The sequence below is a fragment of the Rhinolophus hipposideros genome (genome assembly GCF_964194185.1).
Source record: "Rhinolophus hipposideros genome assembly, chromosome: 20".
NCBI classification, from domain to species: domain Eukaryota; kingdom Metazoa; phylum Chordata; class Mammalia; order Chiroptera; family Rhinolophidae; genus Rhinolophus; species Rhinolophus hipposideros.
In genome coordinates this window covers 40,753,129-40,768,495 of record NC_138066.1, presented here as the reverse complement: position 1 = coordinate 40,768,495, position 15,367 = coordinate 40,753,129, and the positions used below count along the sequence as shown (strand labels likewise).

The 15,367-nt window shown below is 55.7% G+C and overlaps 2 protein-coding genes across 3 annotated transcripts in view; one reads left to right on the top strand and one right to left on the bottom strand.

Annotated features, from left to right (window-relative positions):
* The first annotated feature begins 891 nt into the window (after positions 1-891).
* LIMD2 (LIM domain containing 2) lies at positions 892-4,615 on the top strand. The gene is made up of 5 exons (XM_081029587.1): positions 892-1,034; positions 1,798-1,891; positions 2,087-2,131; positions 2,210-2,349; positions 2,425-4,615. Exons 2-5 carry the CDS (start codon positions 1,850-1,852, stop codon positions 2,582-2,584), a joined length of 387 nt encoding a protein of 128 aa, XP_080885713.1. The 5' UTR covers positions 892-1,034; positions 1,798-1,849; the 3' UTR covers positions 2,585-4,615.
* Positions 4,598-15,367, bottom strand: part of MAP3K3 (mitogen-activated protein kinase kinase kinase 3) — a 54,918-nt gene continuing 44,148 nt past the window's right edge. For both annotated transcript variants that reach the window (XM_081029585.1, XM_081029586.1), the window contains 9 exons: positions 13,717-13,790; positions 12,108-12,175; positions 11,817-11,909; positions 10,999-11,190; positions 10,354-10,502; positions 9,572-9,703; positions 8,965-9,094; positions 8,437-8,614; positions 4,598-7,308 (listed from right to left, as the gene is read on the bottom strand). In XM_081029585.1, the coding sequence (XP_080885711.1) occupies positions 7,080-7,308; positions 8,437-8,614; positions 8,965-9,094; positions 9,572-9,703; positions 10,354-10,502; positions 10,999-11,190; positions 11,817-11,909; positions 12,108-12,175; positions 13,717-13,790 (1,245 nt within the window). In that variant the 3' untranslated portion in view covers positions 4,598-7,079. The remainder of the gene's footprint in view (positions 7,309-8,436; positions 8,615-8,964; positions 9,095-9,571; positions 9,704-10,353; positions 10,503-10,998; positions 11,191-11,816; positions 11,910-12,107; positions 12,176-13,716; positions 13,791-15,367) is intronic.

The window sequence follows — 15,367 nt, the reverse complement described above, 5'->3', positions numbered from 1 at the left end:
GGTTTGGGTGTTTGTCTGAAGGATGAAGGATGGAAATCCCTTTCCCTGAAACGGGAAGCCCCCCCCCCCCCATGGCTGGAGGTGACTAATCTCATAAAATCCAGGCACAGAAACGCTTTAGGACAGCGGGTGCTCTGTGACACCAAAGGCAGGAGCTTCCTGGGCCCCTTGCCTTGGTAGTCGCAGGAGAGGGCACTAAGGTGATGGTCCAACATAACCCTCATGCAAGCCGGTCTCCGAGGTGGGCGGGCGGCGGAAGGTGACTCAACATGGGGTCCCAAGGCCCTCCCTGCGGCGCGGGCCAGGTCTGACGGCCAGGCGTGGCGGGACCGCGTGCCCAGCCGCCGCTGCCATCTTCCTCCGCGGCCCTGCGAGCGCGCGGGGCTGCCCCTGGCGGCAGGAGGACTCCGTGGCCCGAGGGGGCGTGGGAGCAGGGGCCAGACCCTATCAAGCTGCAGGGCCCACAAAGCGCCGGGTGGGGACAGGGTTTGTCAGGCCTTCTCCTGCGAACGCCAACTGGGGGAAACTGAGGCAGCGAAACACCCAGGCGCAGCCCGGTTCTCCTTTACTGCCGCAGGGGCCTCGCTAGGAGCGCCATTCGTCCCGTGACCCCAGGCGTCTCAACCTGAATTCGTCCCCTCCCCGAGGCATGCAGCGCTGGGCCCTTCGGCTCCGGTCCCTGCCTTGGTTCGGAGTGGGCCGACGGGGCGGCCGACTTCGCGAGGCCTGCGAGCGCGAGGAGCGCGGGTCCGAGCGGGGGGCGGCAAACAAAGGCCGGGACCGCGAGCGAGGGAAAGACAAAGCGCACAGAGGGTCGGCGGCGGCGCCGGGGCCCCGGAGGCGGCTCCGGGCGCGGCGGAGCCAATGGGCGGGCGCGGGGCGGGGGCCGGCGGGGGCGGTGCAGCGATAAGGCGTGGCGGCGGCGGCCGCGCGGGGACCACTGGCAAGCAGCGGTAGCTCGCGCCGCACCCTCTTCGCACCCGAGGCACCCCACGGAGACCGATCCCCCGTTCCGCGGTCCAGGCCGGGACCCGGTGAGACCCAGGGGCGGGCGGCCGCAGGGAGGGGTCTGCAACCGGTTCGCAAGCCCCGGCGCCGAGGTGCGGGCCAAGAAGGCCGCTGTGCTGGCTTCCAGACGCCGAGTGCCTCCGCCTGTCGCTCTCGCCCGGGGCTCGGAGGCCAGCGGCGGGCCTTCAGGGCAGGCCTCCGGGCGGGGGCGGGGCCGAGTCCCCCTAGACTGGGCCCGCGGGGGTCCTGGATCTGGGGTCCGGTCCACGCAGGCCCCGGGGCCGATGAGCGGGGCGTACCGGCGGCCCGGCCGGCGAGCGCTGTCCAGGGGCTGGGCCGAGTTAGGGGCGCCTGCAGCCTCTGCCTCGTACTGGGCAGCATCGGGCCTGGGTCAGGCCGGGGCAGCGGGTTGTCGCCACGGTCCCGCCGTGCCCGCCCTCTCCTGACCTCCCTCACCCTTCTTACCCCAGGCGGGGCACGCGGGGCGCTTACGGCGGTTGCGCGGAGCCCCCACCCCAGCTGCTCCTCCTGCCCGCTCGCTAGCTGTGTTCTTTGCCCGACACATGGTTCCATTCAGGGACCCCATCCCCTTGGGAAACAGCATGGGGGAGGCGGGAGGAGGGGAAGGTGGGTGAGGGGCGGAAGTAGCAAGACCCAGAGCAACAGGAAATGACTTAGGGAAAGTCCCAACCACAGCCCCCACAGCCCCCTGCTTGTAAACACTCCCATCCCCACCCTGCAGGCTGGGGATGGGCTTGTGGGGCCCAACCGACTGACTTCCCCTTGCAGAACCCAGCGGGTGCCGCGTCTACACCCGGGCCTCCATCACTTCCAGCCAGCCATGTTCCAGGCTGCAGGAGCCGCCCAGGCCACCCCCTCTCATGTAGGTGATCGTCTGGGTGGGAGGAAACCTGGAGCAGGTGTCTGGCCTGGGGATGAAGGGGTGACATTGAAGCGGTGTCTGCCTATCACCCATCCCCCCCGTTCCCCCAGTGCCTCTGGGATCTGGGCTGGTGACTGCAGTGAGTCTGGGGCACCTCTCAGCTGACCCCACCCTGACTGGTCCTCTCTCCCTCAGGAAGCCAAAGGCAGCAGTGGCAGCAGCACTGTTCAGCGCTCCAAGGTAGGGCCCTGAAGCTGGGGGAAGGGGAGAAAGGGATGGGTGCTGGTCAGGCCCCTAGCTGAGTCTCCCCCCCAACAGTCCTTCAGCCTTCGGGCCCAGGTAAAGGAGACCTGTGCCGCCTGTCAGAAGACCGTGTACCCCATGGAGCGGTTGGTGGCAGACAAGCTCATTTTCCACAACTCATGCTTCTGCTGCAAGCACTGTCACACCAAGCTGAGGTGCGCCCTTGCCCTGTCCCTGTCCTCACCTTCCAGCCCTGACCCAACCTGACCACATTTGTTCTGCTTCTGCAGCCTGGGCAGCTACGCGGCTCTGCACGGGGAATTTTACTGCAAACCCCACTTTCAGCAGCTGTTTAAGAGCAAAGGCAACTACGATGAGGGCTTTGGCCGGAAGCAGCACAAGGAGCTCTGGGCCCACAAGGAGGTGGACCCCGGCACCAAGACAGCCTGAAGCCTCTCTGACCTCCACTCCCTCTGTAGAGGGCCTGGAGCCAGGCGGCGGGAAGGGTGGGAAAGAGACTGGACCTGGGCTGGGGTGGGAGGGGATGAGGCCATCTTGCTCAGGCAGAGGGTTGGGGGCAGGGCTGTTTCAGGATTCCTTCTTTCTCTCAATGGGTGGGGATTTGGGAACCAGGATTGGGGGTTGCTCACCACCCTACTTCCTGCTTCTTTCAGCCTACCCCACCTCACCCCATGGCCCCCCGAGAGGCCCCCAAGCCCAGCTTCCCTATTTAGGTGCCTTTTCTCCAGCAAGGAGTCAGCATGCCCGCCTCAGGGTCCTAAGCTCCCTCACTGCCACCCCGGGGGGCCTGTGTGGCCCCCATGTCTCCCCATCTACCTCTGCCCTTAGCCTGTTTCTGAGCCATGGAGACAGAGAACCAGAGTGCTCCCTGCTGGGCCTCACAGAATGCCCCCCACGGCCAGTGGGGGAGGGAAGGGGAAGTGGAGCAGCCCTGCAAGACAAGGCAGGGCATGCCCCAGTGGGGCTTGGGACCATCTCGCACCACCAGCATCAAGAAGCAGAAGCTAAAGCACTCGCAAGGCTGAGAGCCAGAGACTGGTGGTGACCTGGCGGTGGCCGTGCTCCCCTGTTCTCCTGTTTCTGACTGTTGTGATCAACCCCATTTTAAACATGTTTCATCAGATCCTGACTCTGTATTATGTGGCCTGATGGGGGGCTTTGTGGCAGGAAGGACACAGACTATATTCGGAGGTGAAGAAGGGGGCAGGATCCTCCCAGAGCACTTCTGGTCTTGATGGGGACCTGATGTGGATGTCAACAATACCAGCCCGCCTGAGAAAAGATGTCCCTTTTCCCAGCCAGGTCTCCCTACTATCAAACCTAGAGTGGTTTTATAGCTCAAACTCCTTTGCCCCTCCGCCTTGTTTTGGCTAAGAGACGGTCGGGCCATCAATGGGTGAAGGTATCTGGCCTCACTGCACTTCACTGTGTTGGGGGGCAAGGCTGAGTCCTTGTCTGGGCCCCTTTTGCCCTGAAAATCAGCAAGGGACGGAGGAATCGGCAGACTGACGCAGCACGTGCTGTTAGAGGTTTCCTAGTCTCTGCCCTTTCCCCATATCGTCTCACCCTTTGTCAAGCTCCAGAGAGTGGGGCAGCCATGGTCACTGTCCCAGGTAGTCCAAGGAGAAACAGCTTGTCTGCTCCTGTAAAGGACAACAAACGAGGCAATCTTGGAGGACCTGAGACACCCCCAGCCCCAGCCCCAGGGGAATACAGGAAAGAAGTCTGGGTCGTCCTGCCCCAGACCCAACTGTCCTGATTGCACTAAATTGCACACAAGATACTAAAGTTGGTGGAGCAAGAGGGCAGACTCCTGGGGGATTTGCTGCCACTGTCCTGTACAACTTAAATTCCTAAGTGACCTCAAGCCCTCGTGGCCGATAGGCCACTGTGCTGTGTTGAAGTAGACACAGCCCCTTGAAGCAGCAGAGCTAACATTCAGAGTGAGTGGTGGGTGGGTCCTCTGAGCTGCTAGGAGCCCATTCAGGGCAGGCCTGAATTCTGCACCAGGGGCTTCAGATGGGGACAAGGATGGTCTCTGGTCTGAGGTGGGCAACGGGGAGATACCAGACATATGGCTCCTGGAGGCACCTGATCCTTGCCCTGCAAGGATGGGACTGAAGGGAATCCTTCCCTGGGCTTGGACGACTACTAGAAGCCCCAGAGGTGCTGAAACCCTGGCCACTGGTGAGACCTGGGGCTGACGGTGCCACCTCGGTAAATCAGCCCTGACAGGCCCCTCAGCAGAGCTCCTGGGAGAAGGGTGCCACCTGAGCTAGTAGGGGTACCATCCAAATCATCCCATCCCAGGACCCCTCTCAGAGTCAAGTTCTCTATAGAGGGACCCAAGCTTGGTGGCTGGCACCATGCCTGGTCCCTCCTAGGCAAGCACCTACTCCCTCCAACCCCCAACCAAAAGGATTGCCATGGGACCCCTCAGGTATAAATGATCCCTTTTATTGTAAGTAATGCGCGACACTGGCCTGGCTTTGCACTGCAAGCCCTCGGTCAAGATATAGTCAAATAAGTATGGCTGCAGGTTCTTCTGCACGATCCGCAATTCAGACAGACACAGAGCTGAGGTGGGCGGGAGGGGCAGGAGGGCAGTGGGGTGCAGACTGTCCCCAGCCCTAACCTCTAGGGTTGGCCAAGGCCGACATACCCCATGGAATGATGAGCAAATGGCGCATGGCCCTTACCACAGCAAGCCTCGGGCTGCTAGGAGACTGCCCTTTAGAACCTTTGGGCACAGGCCATCTAAGCCCACAACTTTTCATCTGGATTATTTAATAAAAAAAAGACAATAAATTAAAATTAAGCAACAGCTTGGTCCTGAGGATGCTGAGCCAGCATGTCCACAGTTTTTGGCACAAAAAAATCAGGGTCGGTTTTTTTTTTTGGAGTGCAGGGTTTGTTGGCTTGTTTGCAAATTCATTTTTAAAAACATTCCCTGTGAGGTAAGACCCCAGGGGGTGGGGCTCTGTGAGAGCCTGAACCTGGGACACAGAGTCGTCTCATCTTGTCAGCTCCCGCATATTCTTTCCTCTCAGGGAACAGGGACAGGGCAGGGGTGTGGGCCCAAGAAGAGTGGTGGAGCCATCAGGACGGGGTCGTGGAGAGGCCGAGCTGCCACTAGGCAGCTTTGGTCGAGATGAGGGGCCGGTCCCCACCCTGGGCAAGGGCCGAGGTGGAGGCAGGAGCACATGCTTGTTATCTTCGGGCTGGGCTGGGGGTGCCTGACAGAGACCCCTGGGGGAAAAGGATGAAAACAGGCCCAGGCCACTGGCACCGTGCAACACATTCCTGCAAAACCAGCTGCTTTCATTTTCTTCTCTCTTGAGGCGTCCATCACCTGTAACAGTCTAGAAGTGATATATATAAAAACCATCAAATATGATCTGAGATATAAATTAACAAGTACAAGGCCTCACATTACATGATGTGAAAAGGCTAAAAACAGCGATAGAAACTACATTCATAAAAGTGCATCGTCAACATACAACGAAGGCTTTGGCTTGTTCTGGTGCCCTGGGGATGTGGGCTGGCAATGAGCTGCCTGGTGCTAATCCCCAGCTCCCTGGAGATGCCCATCCTTGGGCACTGGCGTTTTTTTTTTTTTCTTTAATGACAACTCCCAAGGAAAGTGGGTGTTGAGAGGGAGGAGCTCTAGCAATAGGCACATTTTGGAGGGGAGGGGCCGGAAGAAAGGACCAGCGCCCAGGCTGAGGTAAATAAGGCCAACTCTAAGCTGCTTGGAGATACTGGCTCCCAGACCCCTGCTGCCACTTGTCCCCCAAGGGAGGAGCAAGGAGGGAAAGAGGCTGAGACCTCATGGGGAAGGGCCAGGCTGGCCAAGGAGGAACAAAGCTGGCGGTTTTGGACATGGTTGGTGGCATCAAAGGGGCTCTCCCTTCTACCAGGTGGAGAGGGCTCTGGCCTAGCAGGGTCATACCCAGACAGCCCGCTACAGCTCCCCTGGCCAGCCTGCACAGCCTGCTCAGGGCAGGGCGGCCAGCTGGATCAGAGGCCGGCACTGTGTTGTCCATCTTCTGCTGCAGTGGGGGGACAGACGCCAGGCCAAGAGTACAAAGACCATTACCTTCAGCTCTTTCCAATCCAGCCCAAGGCCCGAGCCCACAGCAGGGGTACTCAGAGCCCAGAGGGCACACAGTCTCTAGATTAGAAACTGGGTACAGCATAAGAGTGACTCCAACTTGTAAAACAGAGACATTGCATTGACAAAACTGCTCCCTCAGTGGGGCAGTTCCACATCTCAGGCCCCTGCTTGGGACGGCAGGGTCACAAGGGCAGGCAGAATGGGCTCCTCCTTCCCTGAATAAGGCAGCATTCGCTTCATTCATCTTTGGTAAAGGACAGGGACTGGCAAAGCTGACCTGGGAGCTCCAGGGAGAGCGCAGCCTAGGCCTCTGCCTTCCATTGGCTGTGGGATGCTGGGCTTTACCTCAGGCTTGGGTGGGCTCATCCAGCCGAGATGCCCTGGTGGTCTCCAGACACGGGGAGGAGAAACAAAATAACACTCTGAATGAAAGTAACACTATTCGGACCCTCGCGTCCATCCTGTGCCCCCAGACCCTTGGGCTCTGGTGCTGATCGCAGTGACAGGACACAGCCCCAAGAGCGGGTCCCACAGCGCCTCGCACACTGTTCTGGCCCCTTCTCCTCCACGCTGAGCTTATGAGGCTGGAGCTCTTAGGTCTGGCAGGCTGGGGGCTTCCAGTCCTTGAGGCTGCAGCTGCACCCCCGGCTCTGAGCCCAGTGGCGGAAGGGGCACAGACAAACACTGGCTGGACTGCAGCTCCATGGTCCACAGCCTTGCCTGGGAGAAGCAGCAACTTCGTCGAGCCCCACAGCAGCCCCTGGCCCATGCAGCAGAGGCGGCCGGCAGCAGCGTGGCCTTGAGAGCTCAGTACACGAGCTGTGCAAAGTGGTGTGTGAGCAGCTCCTCGGCCGAAGGTCTCTGGCGGGCCTCCACAAATATGCGCCTCAGGAAGTCCCGGCCATGCTCAGAGATGTGGGATGGCAGCTGAGGATTGGTGGGCTGGGTGGCAATCTTGAAAATGGCGGCCATGGCTTCATACTCTGCCCAAGGTGGTTTTTCTGTCAGCATCTCCACCACAGTGCAGCCCAAGCTCCTGGAGAAAGAGAACCCGTCACCCCATGGCCAGGGGCTGGCCACCCCAGGCTCCCAGCTGCCCTGTCCACTGTTGTGAAAGGAGGTGCCTTTTTCAGAACACACTGTGGCAGGATGGGCCAAGCTGAGGGTTGACACCCTGTACAGGGTCCCTAACGCCAGAAGAGGCTTCAAAGCACTGCCAGATGGTCGTCCACATGGGCTTTATCAACTTAGACCCACCCGGTGCTTCTTGACTGGGGAAGACATCCACTCAGCATGGGCAGAAGCAGTGCCAAGATGACTGTGTTAGTTTCCTATTGCTGCTGTAACAAATTACCATGAACCTCGTGGCATCAAAAACAATATAAATTTCTCATAGTTCTGGAGGTCAGAAATCTATGCTCAGTCGCACTGGGCTAAAGACAACCTTTCAGTGGGGATGGTTCCTTCTGGAAGCTCTGAGGAAAGAATCCTTGCCTTTTCCAGCTTCTAGAGGCCGCCTGCATTCCTTGGCTCATGGCCCTCGCACCACTCGCTTCCATCATCACATCTCCTAATACCGACTCTGACCTCCTGCCTCCTTTCTATAAGGACACTTTTGATTCTACTGGGCCCACCTGGATAATCCAGGATAGTCTCTGCACCTCAAAATTCTTCAATTAATCACATCTGCAAAGGCCCTTCTGCCATATAAGGTCCCATTTGTAGGTCAAAGGGCAAATTAGTACATGGACATCTTCAGGGGACATCATTCAGCCCACCACAAGAACGTTCCAAGGGGCAGCGCTGCTCACAACTTCCACGCCCTCCCAGAGGCTGACCATGAAGTTAAGTGGAGCAAATTCAAGCTGTCTGAGCGCAAGGAATGGGAGCCCACTATTATTCAGAGGCTGATCCAGGCCTTCGGAGTGAATCGGACTTCTTTCAGACTTTAGCAAACACCAGGAATGTTCTCCATAGCCTAACTTCCCAGCAATAATAGTTGCTATTTGGAGATAAAACACACTGCCACCTCTGCATACTGGCCTAGCTGGCAAGAGGTGGACGCTCCCTCTTGCCACACCGCGAGCCCCAAGGCTCATTTCTCAGCTGGAGCCAGTACAGCCCAGACCAGGAGGTGGGGTCCCAGCACGGCCGCAGCGCTCACCACACGTCGGCCTTCCTTCCGTAGCCCTCGCCGCTGATCACCTCGGGGCTCATCCAGTAGGGTGTGCCCGTGACGGAGCGCATGCCCGTGCCCGACATGCAGATGGTCTGCAGGCGCTTGCTGGCCCCAAAGTCCCCCAGCTTCACATTTCCAGCTGAGTCTCGGAGGATGTTGGCTCCTAGGGCATGACAGGGCAGAGGCTACAACGCTGCACCTGCTGGGCTTTCTCTACCATCCTCCCTCTGGCCCTCCCTCCCAGGTCACAGGGCCACCGGGGAGCACGAGGCTACCACGAATTAGACGTAAGCTGCACAGGGCAACAGGCTAGTGACACAAGCCTCAGCCCGATAGCATGAAATGATTGTCACCATGGCCAACATGGCAGAGCACTTGACTCTAGTATTTTCCCTCAATTGTTCAGCTGATCTTCACACCAATCCCCTAGGGAAGCAACCAGGGTCCCACTATTCAGAAAGTTTGGAATGGTTAAATGACCGGGTCTTGGGGAACCCCCGGCCGGCGGCTCACCTTTGATGTCTCGGTGAACAATCATGTTGCTGTGCAGGTAAGACACGCCCTCCAGGATCTGCCGCGTGTATTTCCGGGTCACACTCTCAGTCAGAGCTCCGTAGGCCTTCAACTGGTCTTTCACTGAGCCCTACAGCCACAGAAGTCAGAGGGAGTCATTGCGGGAAGGCGGCAAGGCTATTTCCAGCCCCTCGCACTGCAGCGAAGAAGTGATTCATCCAACCTCCACCTGCGATGGGCTGGGTGCTTTGCTAGGGGCTGTCGGGCAGCTTGAAGAAAGGTCTGAGACATGCCTTTCCTCAAGCAATGCACAACCCAAATCCAGAAGGGAGGCCCTCTGCTCCAGGTAAAGGCAGTACTTACTGGGCAGTGCAGCCATCCTGGAAGCCTAGGTGAGGGTGGCCCGGGACATGTGTCACCCCATACCATCACTGAGGCCAGAGGCAGGGCCCTCCTGACTGCAAGCTCTGCCATCACCTCACCTTCTCCTCTGAGCCTCTGATGTCTCAGGTGATCGGACCCATGCCAAAGGGACCCGTCCTGTGCAGGCCCAGCCCCAGGGCAGGCCCTCTCCTGTGTGTGTCTCCCATGCCTCAGCGCCACATACCCCCGGCATGTACTCCATGAAGATGGTCAGAGTCTTCTCGGCGCGGTCCCGCAGGCAGCCATAGTACTGCACAATCCGCTCGTGCTGCAAGTTCTTCAGCAACTGGATCTCACACTCCAGAGCACTTACCTCCTACGGGAGGGGCCAGAGGTCACCTCAGCTCTCAGGGCCCTGGTCTGCCCGCCTGGGGTCAGCCCAGCTTGCCCTAGTCAGTGGCTGCAGAGGGGTCTATCTGCCTTGAAAACTTCAGCTACAGAAAAGGGGGACTCTCTCACTTGTCTGGCCCTTGGCCACAATGCTGGGCAACCCGTGGGATGGTGGCAACTCCCACACAAGAAGGCAGACAGTGGAGTGGGAGAAGGAGTTGCGGGTGCTTGGTTAAGGTAACTGCTGTATTTATCCACTGAAATTAGAGCGTAGGCCACACCCAAAACTGAACTCCAAAGACAGGCTTGTCCCTGACCTGAGAGAGACGTGTGTTCGTGAGGGGGAGCAGGTGCTGCTCTTTGTGGACGGCACATCACCTCAGTTTGGGGTGCTTGATACTTTGGCATCAGCTCAGTTCCTTACACCCAATCCCTCCCCTGGGTGCTTGGTGCTCTTTGGACCACGGTCCCTTCACCTCATGGCCAGAGCCAGGGTGGACAGCAAGGGAACTTGGGAGGAGGAATGATGGGGGAAGCAACATATAGCATCTTGAGCAATTAGTCTGTGCAATGAGACAGGCACTTGGTTGATTGAGGGAGGAACCAGAAGTCAGATCATGGGGAAGGCGGTGGTACCTTGCTTGTCTCAGGACTGTCCGGGTCAAACTGGACCTGCTTGGAAGCAAGTTCACGTCCTGTGTCCACATCATAGCACAAATAGACCCTGCCGAAGGCACCCTGGCCCAGGAGCTTCCCCCGGCGCCAATTGATGGGGGCACTAGGAGCTACAGGAGAACAGAAGGAAGGAGCTTTAGTGTGTCATGTTATTTACTGATATCGCACTTCGTTCTCCAGAGTCTCTACCTGGGACCGCTGGCTTGAGCCCCCCTCACATCTGGCACACATCTTCACCCCTATCTGGAACCCAGTGCCCTGGTCAGTCAGACCTGAATGCCTGAGTCCCGAGAAGCAGAGGACTGGCTAAAGTCATGGTTAACTGCTCTTCCGTATTGATCAAACACCTATACTTCCAAAACCCTCAAGTAATATTGGCAGGGATTAAGGAGACGATGCTTCAGTTTAAACATGGAAAAACTAAAGACCAGAGAGGGGAAACGGCTTGTCACACAATCGTGGCGCGAGGACTAGGATCTATGGGTCTCCTGTCCACCAAAAGGCTCTTCCAGTGTGGAGAGGATGGGCCAGAGCAGCCTACTGCTGAGCCGCACAGCCCCCGTGGGCTCCGCGGCCTCCCACCCCCGGCCAGGGCCCACTCCTCACACTTGGTCGGCACATTCCTCTCCTGCACAGAGAGAGCGTTCTCGCTGTCCGCACTCCGCAGGCGCCCTCGGGGGTCCAGATATTGCACCGCCAGGCCCATGTTCTCGCCATTTGTGCTCAGGGAGCGGCTGGAGGGCACCAGGGTGAACAGGTTACCTTGATGACGCCGTATTCGGGGAAATGTTCTTCTGCCTAAAAGGGTATAGGGGCCAGAGTAGAGCAAGTCAGACCTCTGGCCTTGATGCTGAGTGTGCAATCTTGGCCATAACACCAGCTTGGGTCCATTCTATCTGCCCTCCTACCTGACTCATGCCAGAATGGCCAGTATCCCAAGCACCTTGAGACTCAGGACAAAAGCAGAAATTAGGAAGCAGCCACAGATGGTTCAGGGAGCCCTGGCCAAAGGGAAGGCGCAGGGCTGGCCCTCAGGCCCCACGTCACTCATACCCACGTCACTCGCAAGGCCAATCCAGGGCTGAAGTCTCTGTTTTCCTCCGCATCCTAATCTCAACCCTCTGCAGAAGCTCCATTCCCTTTGCTGCCACAGGGCAGAAGAGGGCGTTGGAGAGCTGGTGCCTGGAGTGCGCTGAGCACTCGGACAAAGGACAGAGTTCCCAGGGGCAGTGCCCTGGTCCACAAATACCATCCTCTTTTTTTGTTTGTCCCTGTCTCACGCCTCGAGTCTGGGCACAGCTCCTCAGGAACGAAGGAAACACGGTCTGGAGCGCGCCGGCCCACCCCCGCAGGGTCTTTTCCAAGGCGGGGGTCTGGCTGTCCTCTCGGAGGCGGCCAGCAGGGGGCAGGCGGAGCACACTCACCGTCACAGTAGTCCTTGTGGTGCACAGACACATGGTAGCGCCGGGGGTAGGTTCCGCCTTTGACCCCCTTGTCATAGAGCTGAGTTTCCCGATCTGAGGAAGACAGAGGAATCACGGCTTTTGGGTAGATCACCGTGAGTGACCCATTTCAGCCCCTAGGTCACCTGAGACCTGAGCAGTAGGCTCAAGAACTAAAAGATAGTCCTGGCTTCCCAACTCAGCCACCAAAGCAGAATGCCTGCAGTCCTCACAGACACCCTGCAGAGCTCACCCAGGCTCTGGGGAACTCACCAGAGAACTCCTGTCTGTTGTCTGGGAAGCTCTGGGCTCGGGACATTCGCGATTTCCGGAAGGATGGGCTGATGAAAGCAAAACGAAATCACAAAGCAGACTTTAGCATACTTCCAAAGCGGCTCACCAGGGCAAGAGGTGGGATATCCGGGCAGATTCCCTTTTCTAAGTCCCTCCCCTGTCATTACTGGGTGGGAAGTAGCCTCCTACTTTCTCTTTACTAGTCTGACGCACAAGTCTGACAGGACCCTGAATGATGCAGCCCTCTAGTCTTACAGAACTCCACCCTAGCTGCTCAGCACTCTCTCTTCCTGCTCTTTCCTCCCACCTTAGTAACAGGGGAAGAGTTACAAAAAAAAAAAAAAATCCCTTGCCTAGGGTAGTAGATAGAAACCCTATGCTCAAGTGAGGCCTCAAGGAAGTAAGTCCAGGTCACTGGGTTTCACTCCCAAGGAGAAGAAAATAAAGCATGGGATGGACAGAGGAAAACCCCAAAAATCAGGTAAGTACTTTTATGTCTTTCTTTCCCAGCATGCACCTGAATAGTCCTTTCCCTTACAACCAGTCGACCCAGGCCTTCTGTAGTCCTGTCCTGCTGCCACCCGCCACCCCAATACCCCCAGCTTGGCTGCAAAGCTTAGGACATAGTCCAAAACCAGAGTCAGTCCCTATCCTGGCAGAACCCTCAGTTTGTGGCAGCAACTCCTGACACTTTTACCTGGGCCTTCTTACTCTCCTGGTTGGAGAGTAAGCCCCAAACAAGGCTACACATTGGAAACCAACCAGTAACTACGGGTATATTCTATGATAGTTAGAGTGAAGACACTCATCAGTGCTCAGATCTGTTAGGAAAGAGTACAAATGTGGCCATGGCCATAAGGTCAGTACCCATATGAACAATTCATCAGTTACACAAAGAAAAAAAAACCCAAACCTGCTCTTGGGCATCACAAGGTCAAGGTGAGAGACTGGCTGGATCAGTGCTAACGCCAACTCCAAATACACTCCCGCCAATGGGCAAACCAGCTCCACAGAACCATTCGGTATGGAAAGGACAGCATTTGTCCCCTCCCAAAGTATAAGAACAAGACTATACACTAAGCAGGCAGCTGTGGTTAAGCTAGGCAGTATGGATATTTTGTTTATTGGTTTTTTTATATCCCAGTTTCTTATTCCACCAGAAACAGCTGGAGGAAAAAACAAATGAAAGTAAACCCACAGGTGATAATTCACTTTTGTCCGCAAACACTGAACATCCACCGCTTCTCAGTGCACACGACAGTGATGAAGCCAAGAGCACAGAGCAGCGTGTATTATGTGGAAAGTCATGTGAAAGCATTTGGAACAACAGGGTACACATTTAATACATGTGAGCTGCGATTACACTCATCTAATTATAGAAACATAATATTCTCATGGTATTTGGAAAATTAAGGGGAGGGCTACGAATTCCAGCGAGACGCTCCTTTCCCAGAAGCATGATGCTTTTACCCTGGGCCCGCAGACCAGTGTCTAGATTGGAGACACACATACTAGCTAACTATTTCCTCAGCCCAACAGTTCCAAAAACACCTACGCACTAACCCCCAAACCAGCCACAGTCCCATACCTGTCTGCTGACCTGTCCAAGGATTGGCAGCTTCCTGACAAGGAATTTTCAGCACTGCTCAGGGGGTCCAGCATCTGCAAGGCAAGTCACACAATAACCCCAGCCCAGCCCACACCCAGCCAGGTGACTCAGGGCTTTCCGGCTCAGCTGAGGTCAGCAGAGGGTCCTTTTTGTCAAAATATAAAAGTGGCCTTTTTCTACCCATGTAGTGGAAACAATGATTAGGAAGGTACAATTCCCGCCCCCCACCCCCCGTAGTTTGAAAGGCAAGTTTCCAGGAGGGAGAAAAATGCCTGGCTGGCATCTCAAGGAGCTCAGCCAGGAGAGCAAAGCAAAGACGCTGCTTCTCTTGTTGGCATTTTCTTGACTCCTGACTGCTGGAGCCTGGCGCTAGAGATGGTACTACCCTGCAGAGGCTTCCAGTGTGTTTGGGTGGGACTGTAATACTTCCGTTTGTATTCCATAATTTATAATTTACAAAGTCAAGTATCGCCCTCGTTTCACAGACAAGCCACTGCAGGTCGAGAAAAATTAGAAGAACTGTCTAAAGTCATGAAACCAGTTAGTGCGCAGCTGATACAGACAAAAAATTTCCCAGTTCCCAGTTCTCATGCAGAGGCAATAGGTATCTGTAGGTTAAAATCTTTCTCTGGCCCTTGTTCAAATGCAGTAACAAAAAGCCTTTAGATTAGCTTTATCTTCAACTAATCTCCCCTTCATTTTGCCCATGGCCGGGCAGGGGGTATCCGCTATCAGAGTATTCATTATCTGAGATCCAAAGTTAAATAAGACATAGGAAACAGTATAATTGCAAAGTAAAATTGCAAATCTTGCAAGTATATAGGATTTCCCAAAGTGGATAAAACCAATATGGCAAATATTGCTCCTAATCCATCAAGTACACAGTTAGAGCAGTTAACTGAAGAGAGAGGATGGGCAAGTATAACAACATGACAGGTGCGCTGAAGGAGAATACCAAAGGTTCAAGAGAGACATTTGGAAAACCCAATGAAGTCCAGCGAAAGCTTCTGTAAAAAAGACCCTCATTATGACAGTGCTGCAGAAGTAAAGGAAGTTACGTTAGAAGTAAAGCCAGCAAGATTTTTGTTAGAAAAATTAAGCCAAGAAAATTAACATGAATCATGCTTTTGTTCATTCTAAAACTTAGCAAATAGATGCAATTATTAGCTAAATCTGATTAAAGCAGAAACAAAATAAACTTATCTTAGTTTCACTTTTCAAGAAAGTCTCAATTGAATATTCTTTCACTATATACTATGCTGTTTTGGTCTCTGTTAAGTGGCTTTATCTTGAATGGCTCAGTTACCAGAAGCAATGAATTCTCTTTCGTTAAAGAGGCGGGGCACTGGAGAAGGACCTAGGCATTCCCCAGCCGCCACCTTCCTTGGCCTCCTTCTAAAAGTCTGTCCTCTGGAGAGGTGTAATACTCCCATGCCTTCCAGGGCCAGCCAGGTAAAGCAAAGCCGTCAAAGGACCAGGGAGTAGGACCATGGGAAGAGACAGAGACCAAAGGCAATCGAACTCAACTTGCAATTTCTGAGATTTCATACCCAAGTCTCCCCTAGCACAGGAGATGTTCAAAAGAGCTCAGGTTAGAGAAAACAGAAAAGATGGTCAGTAAAGAAAGGAA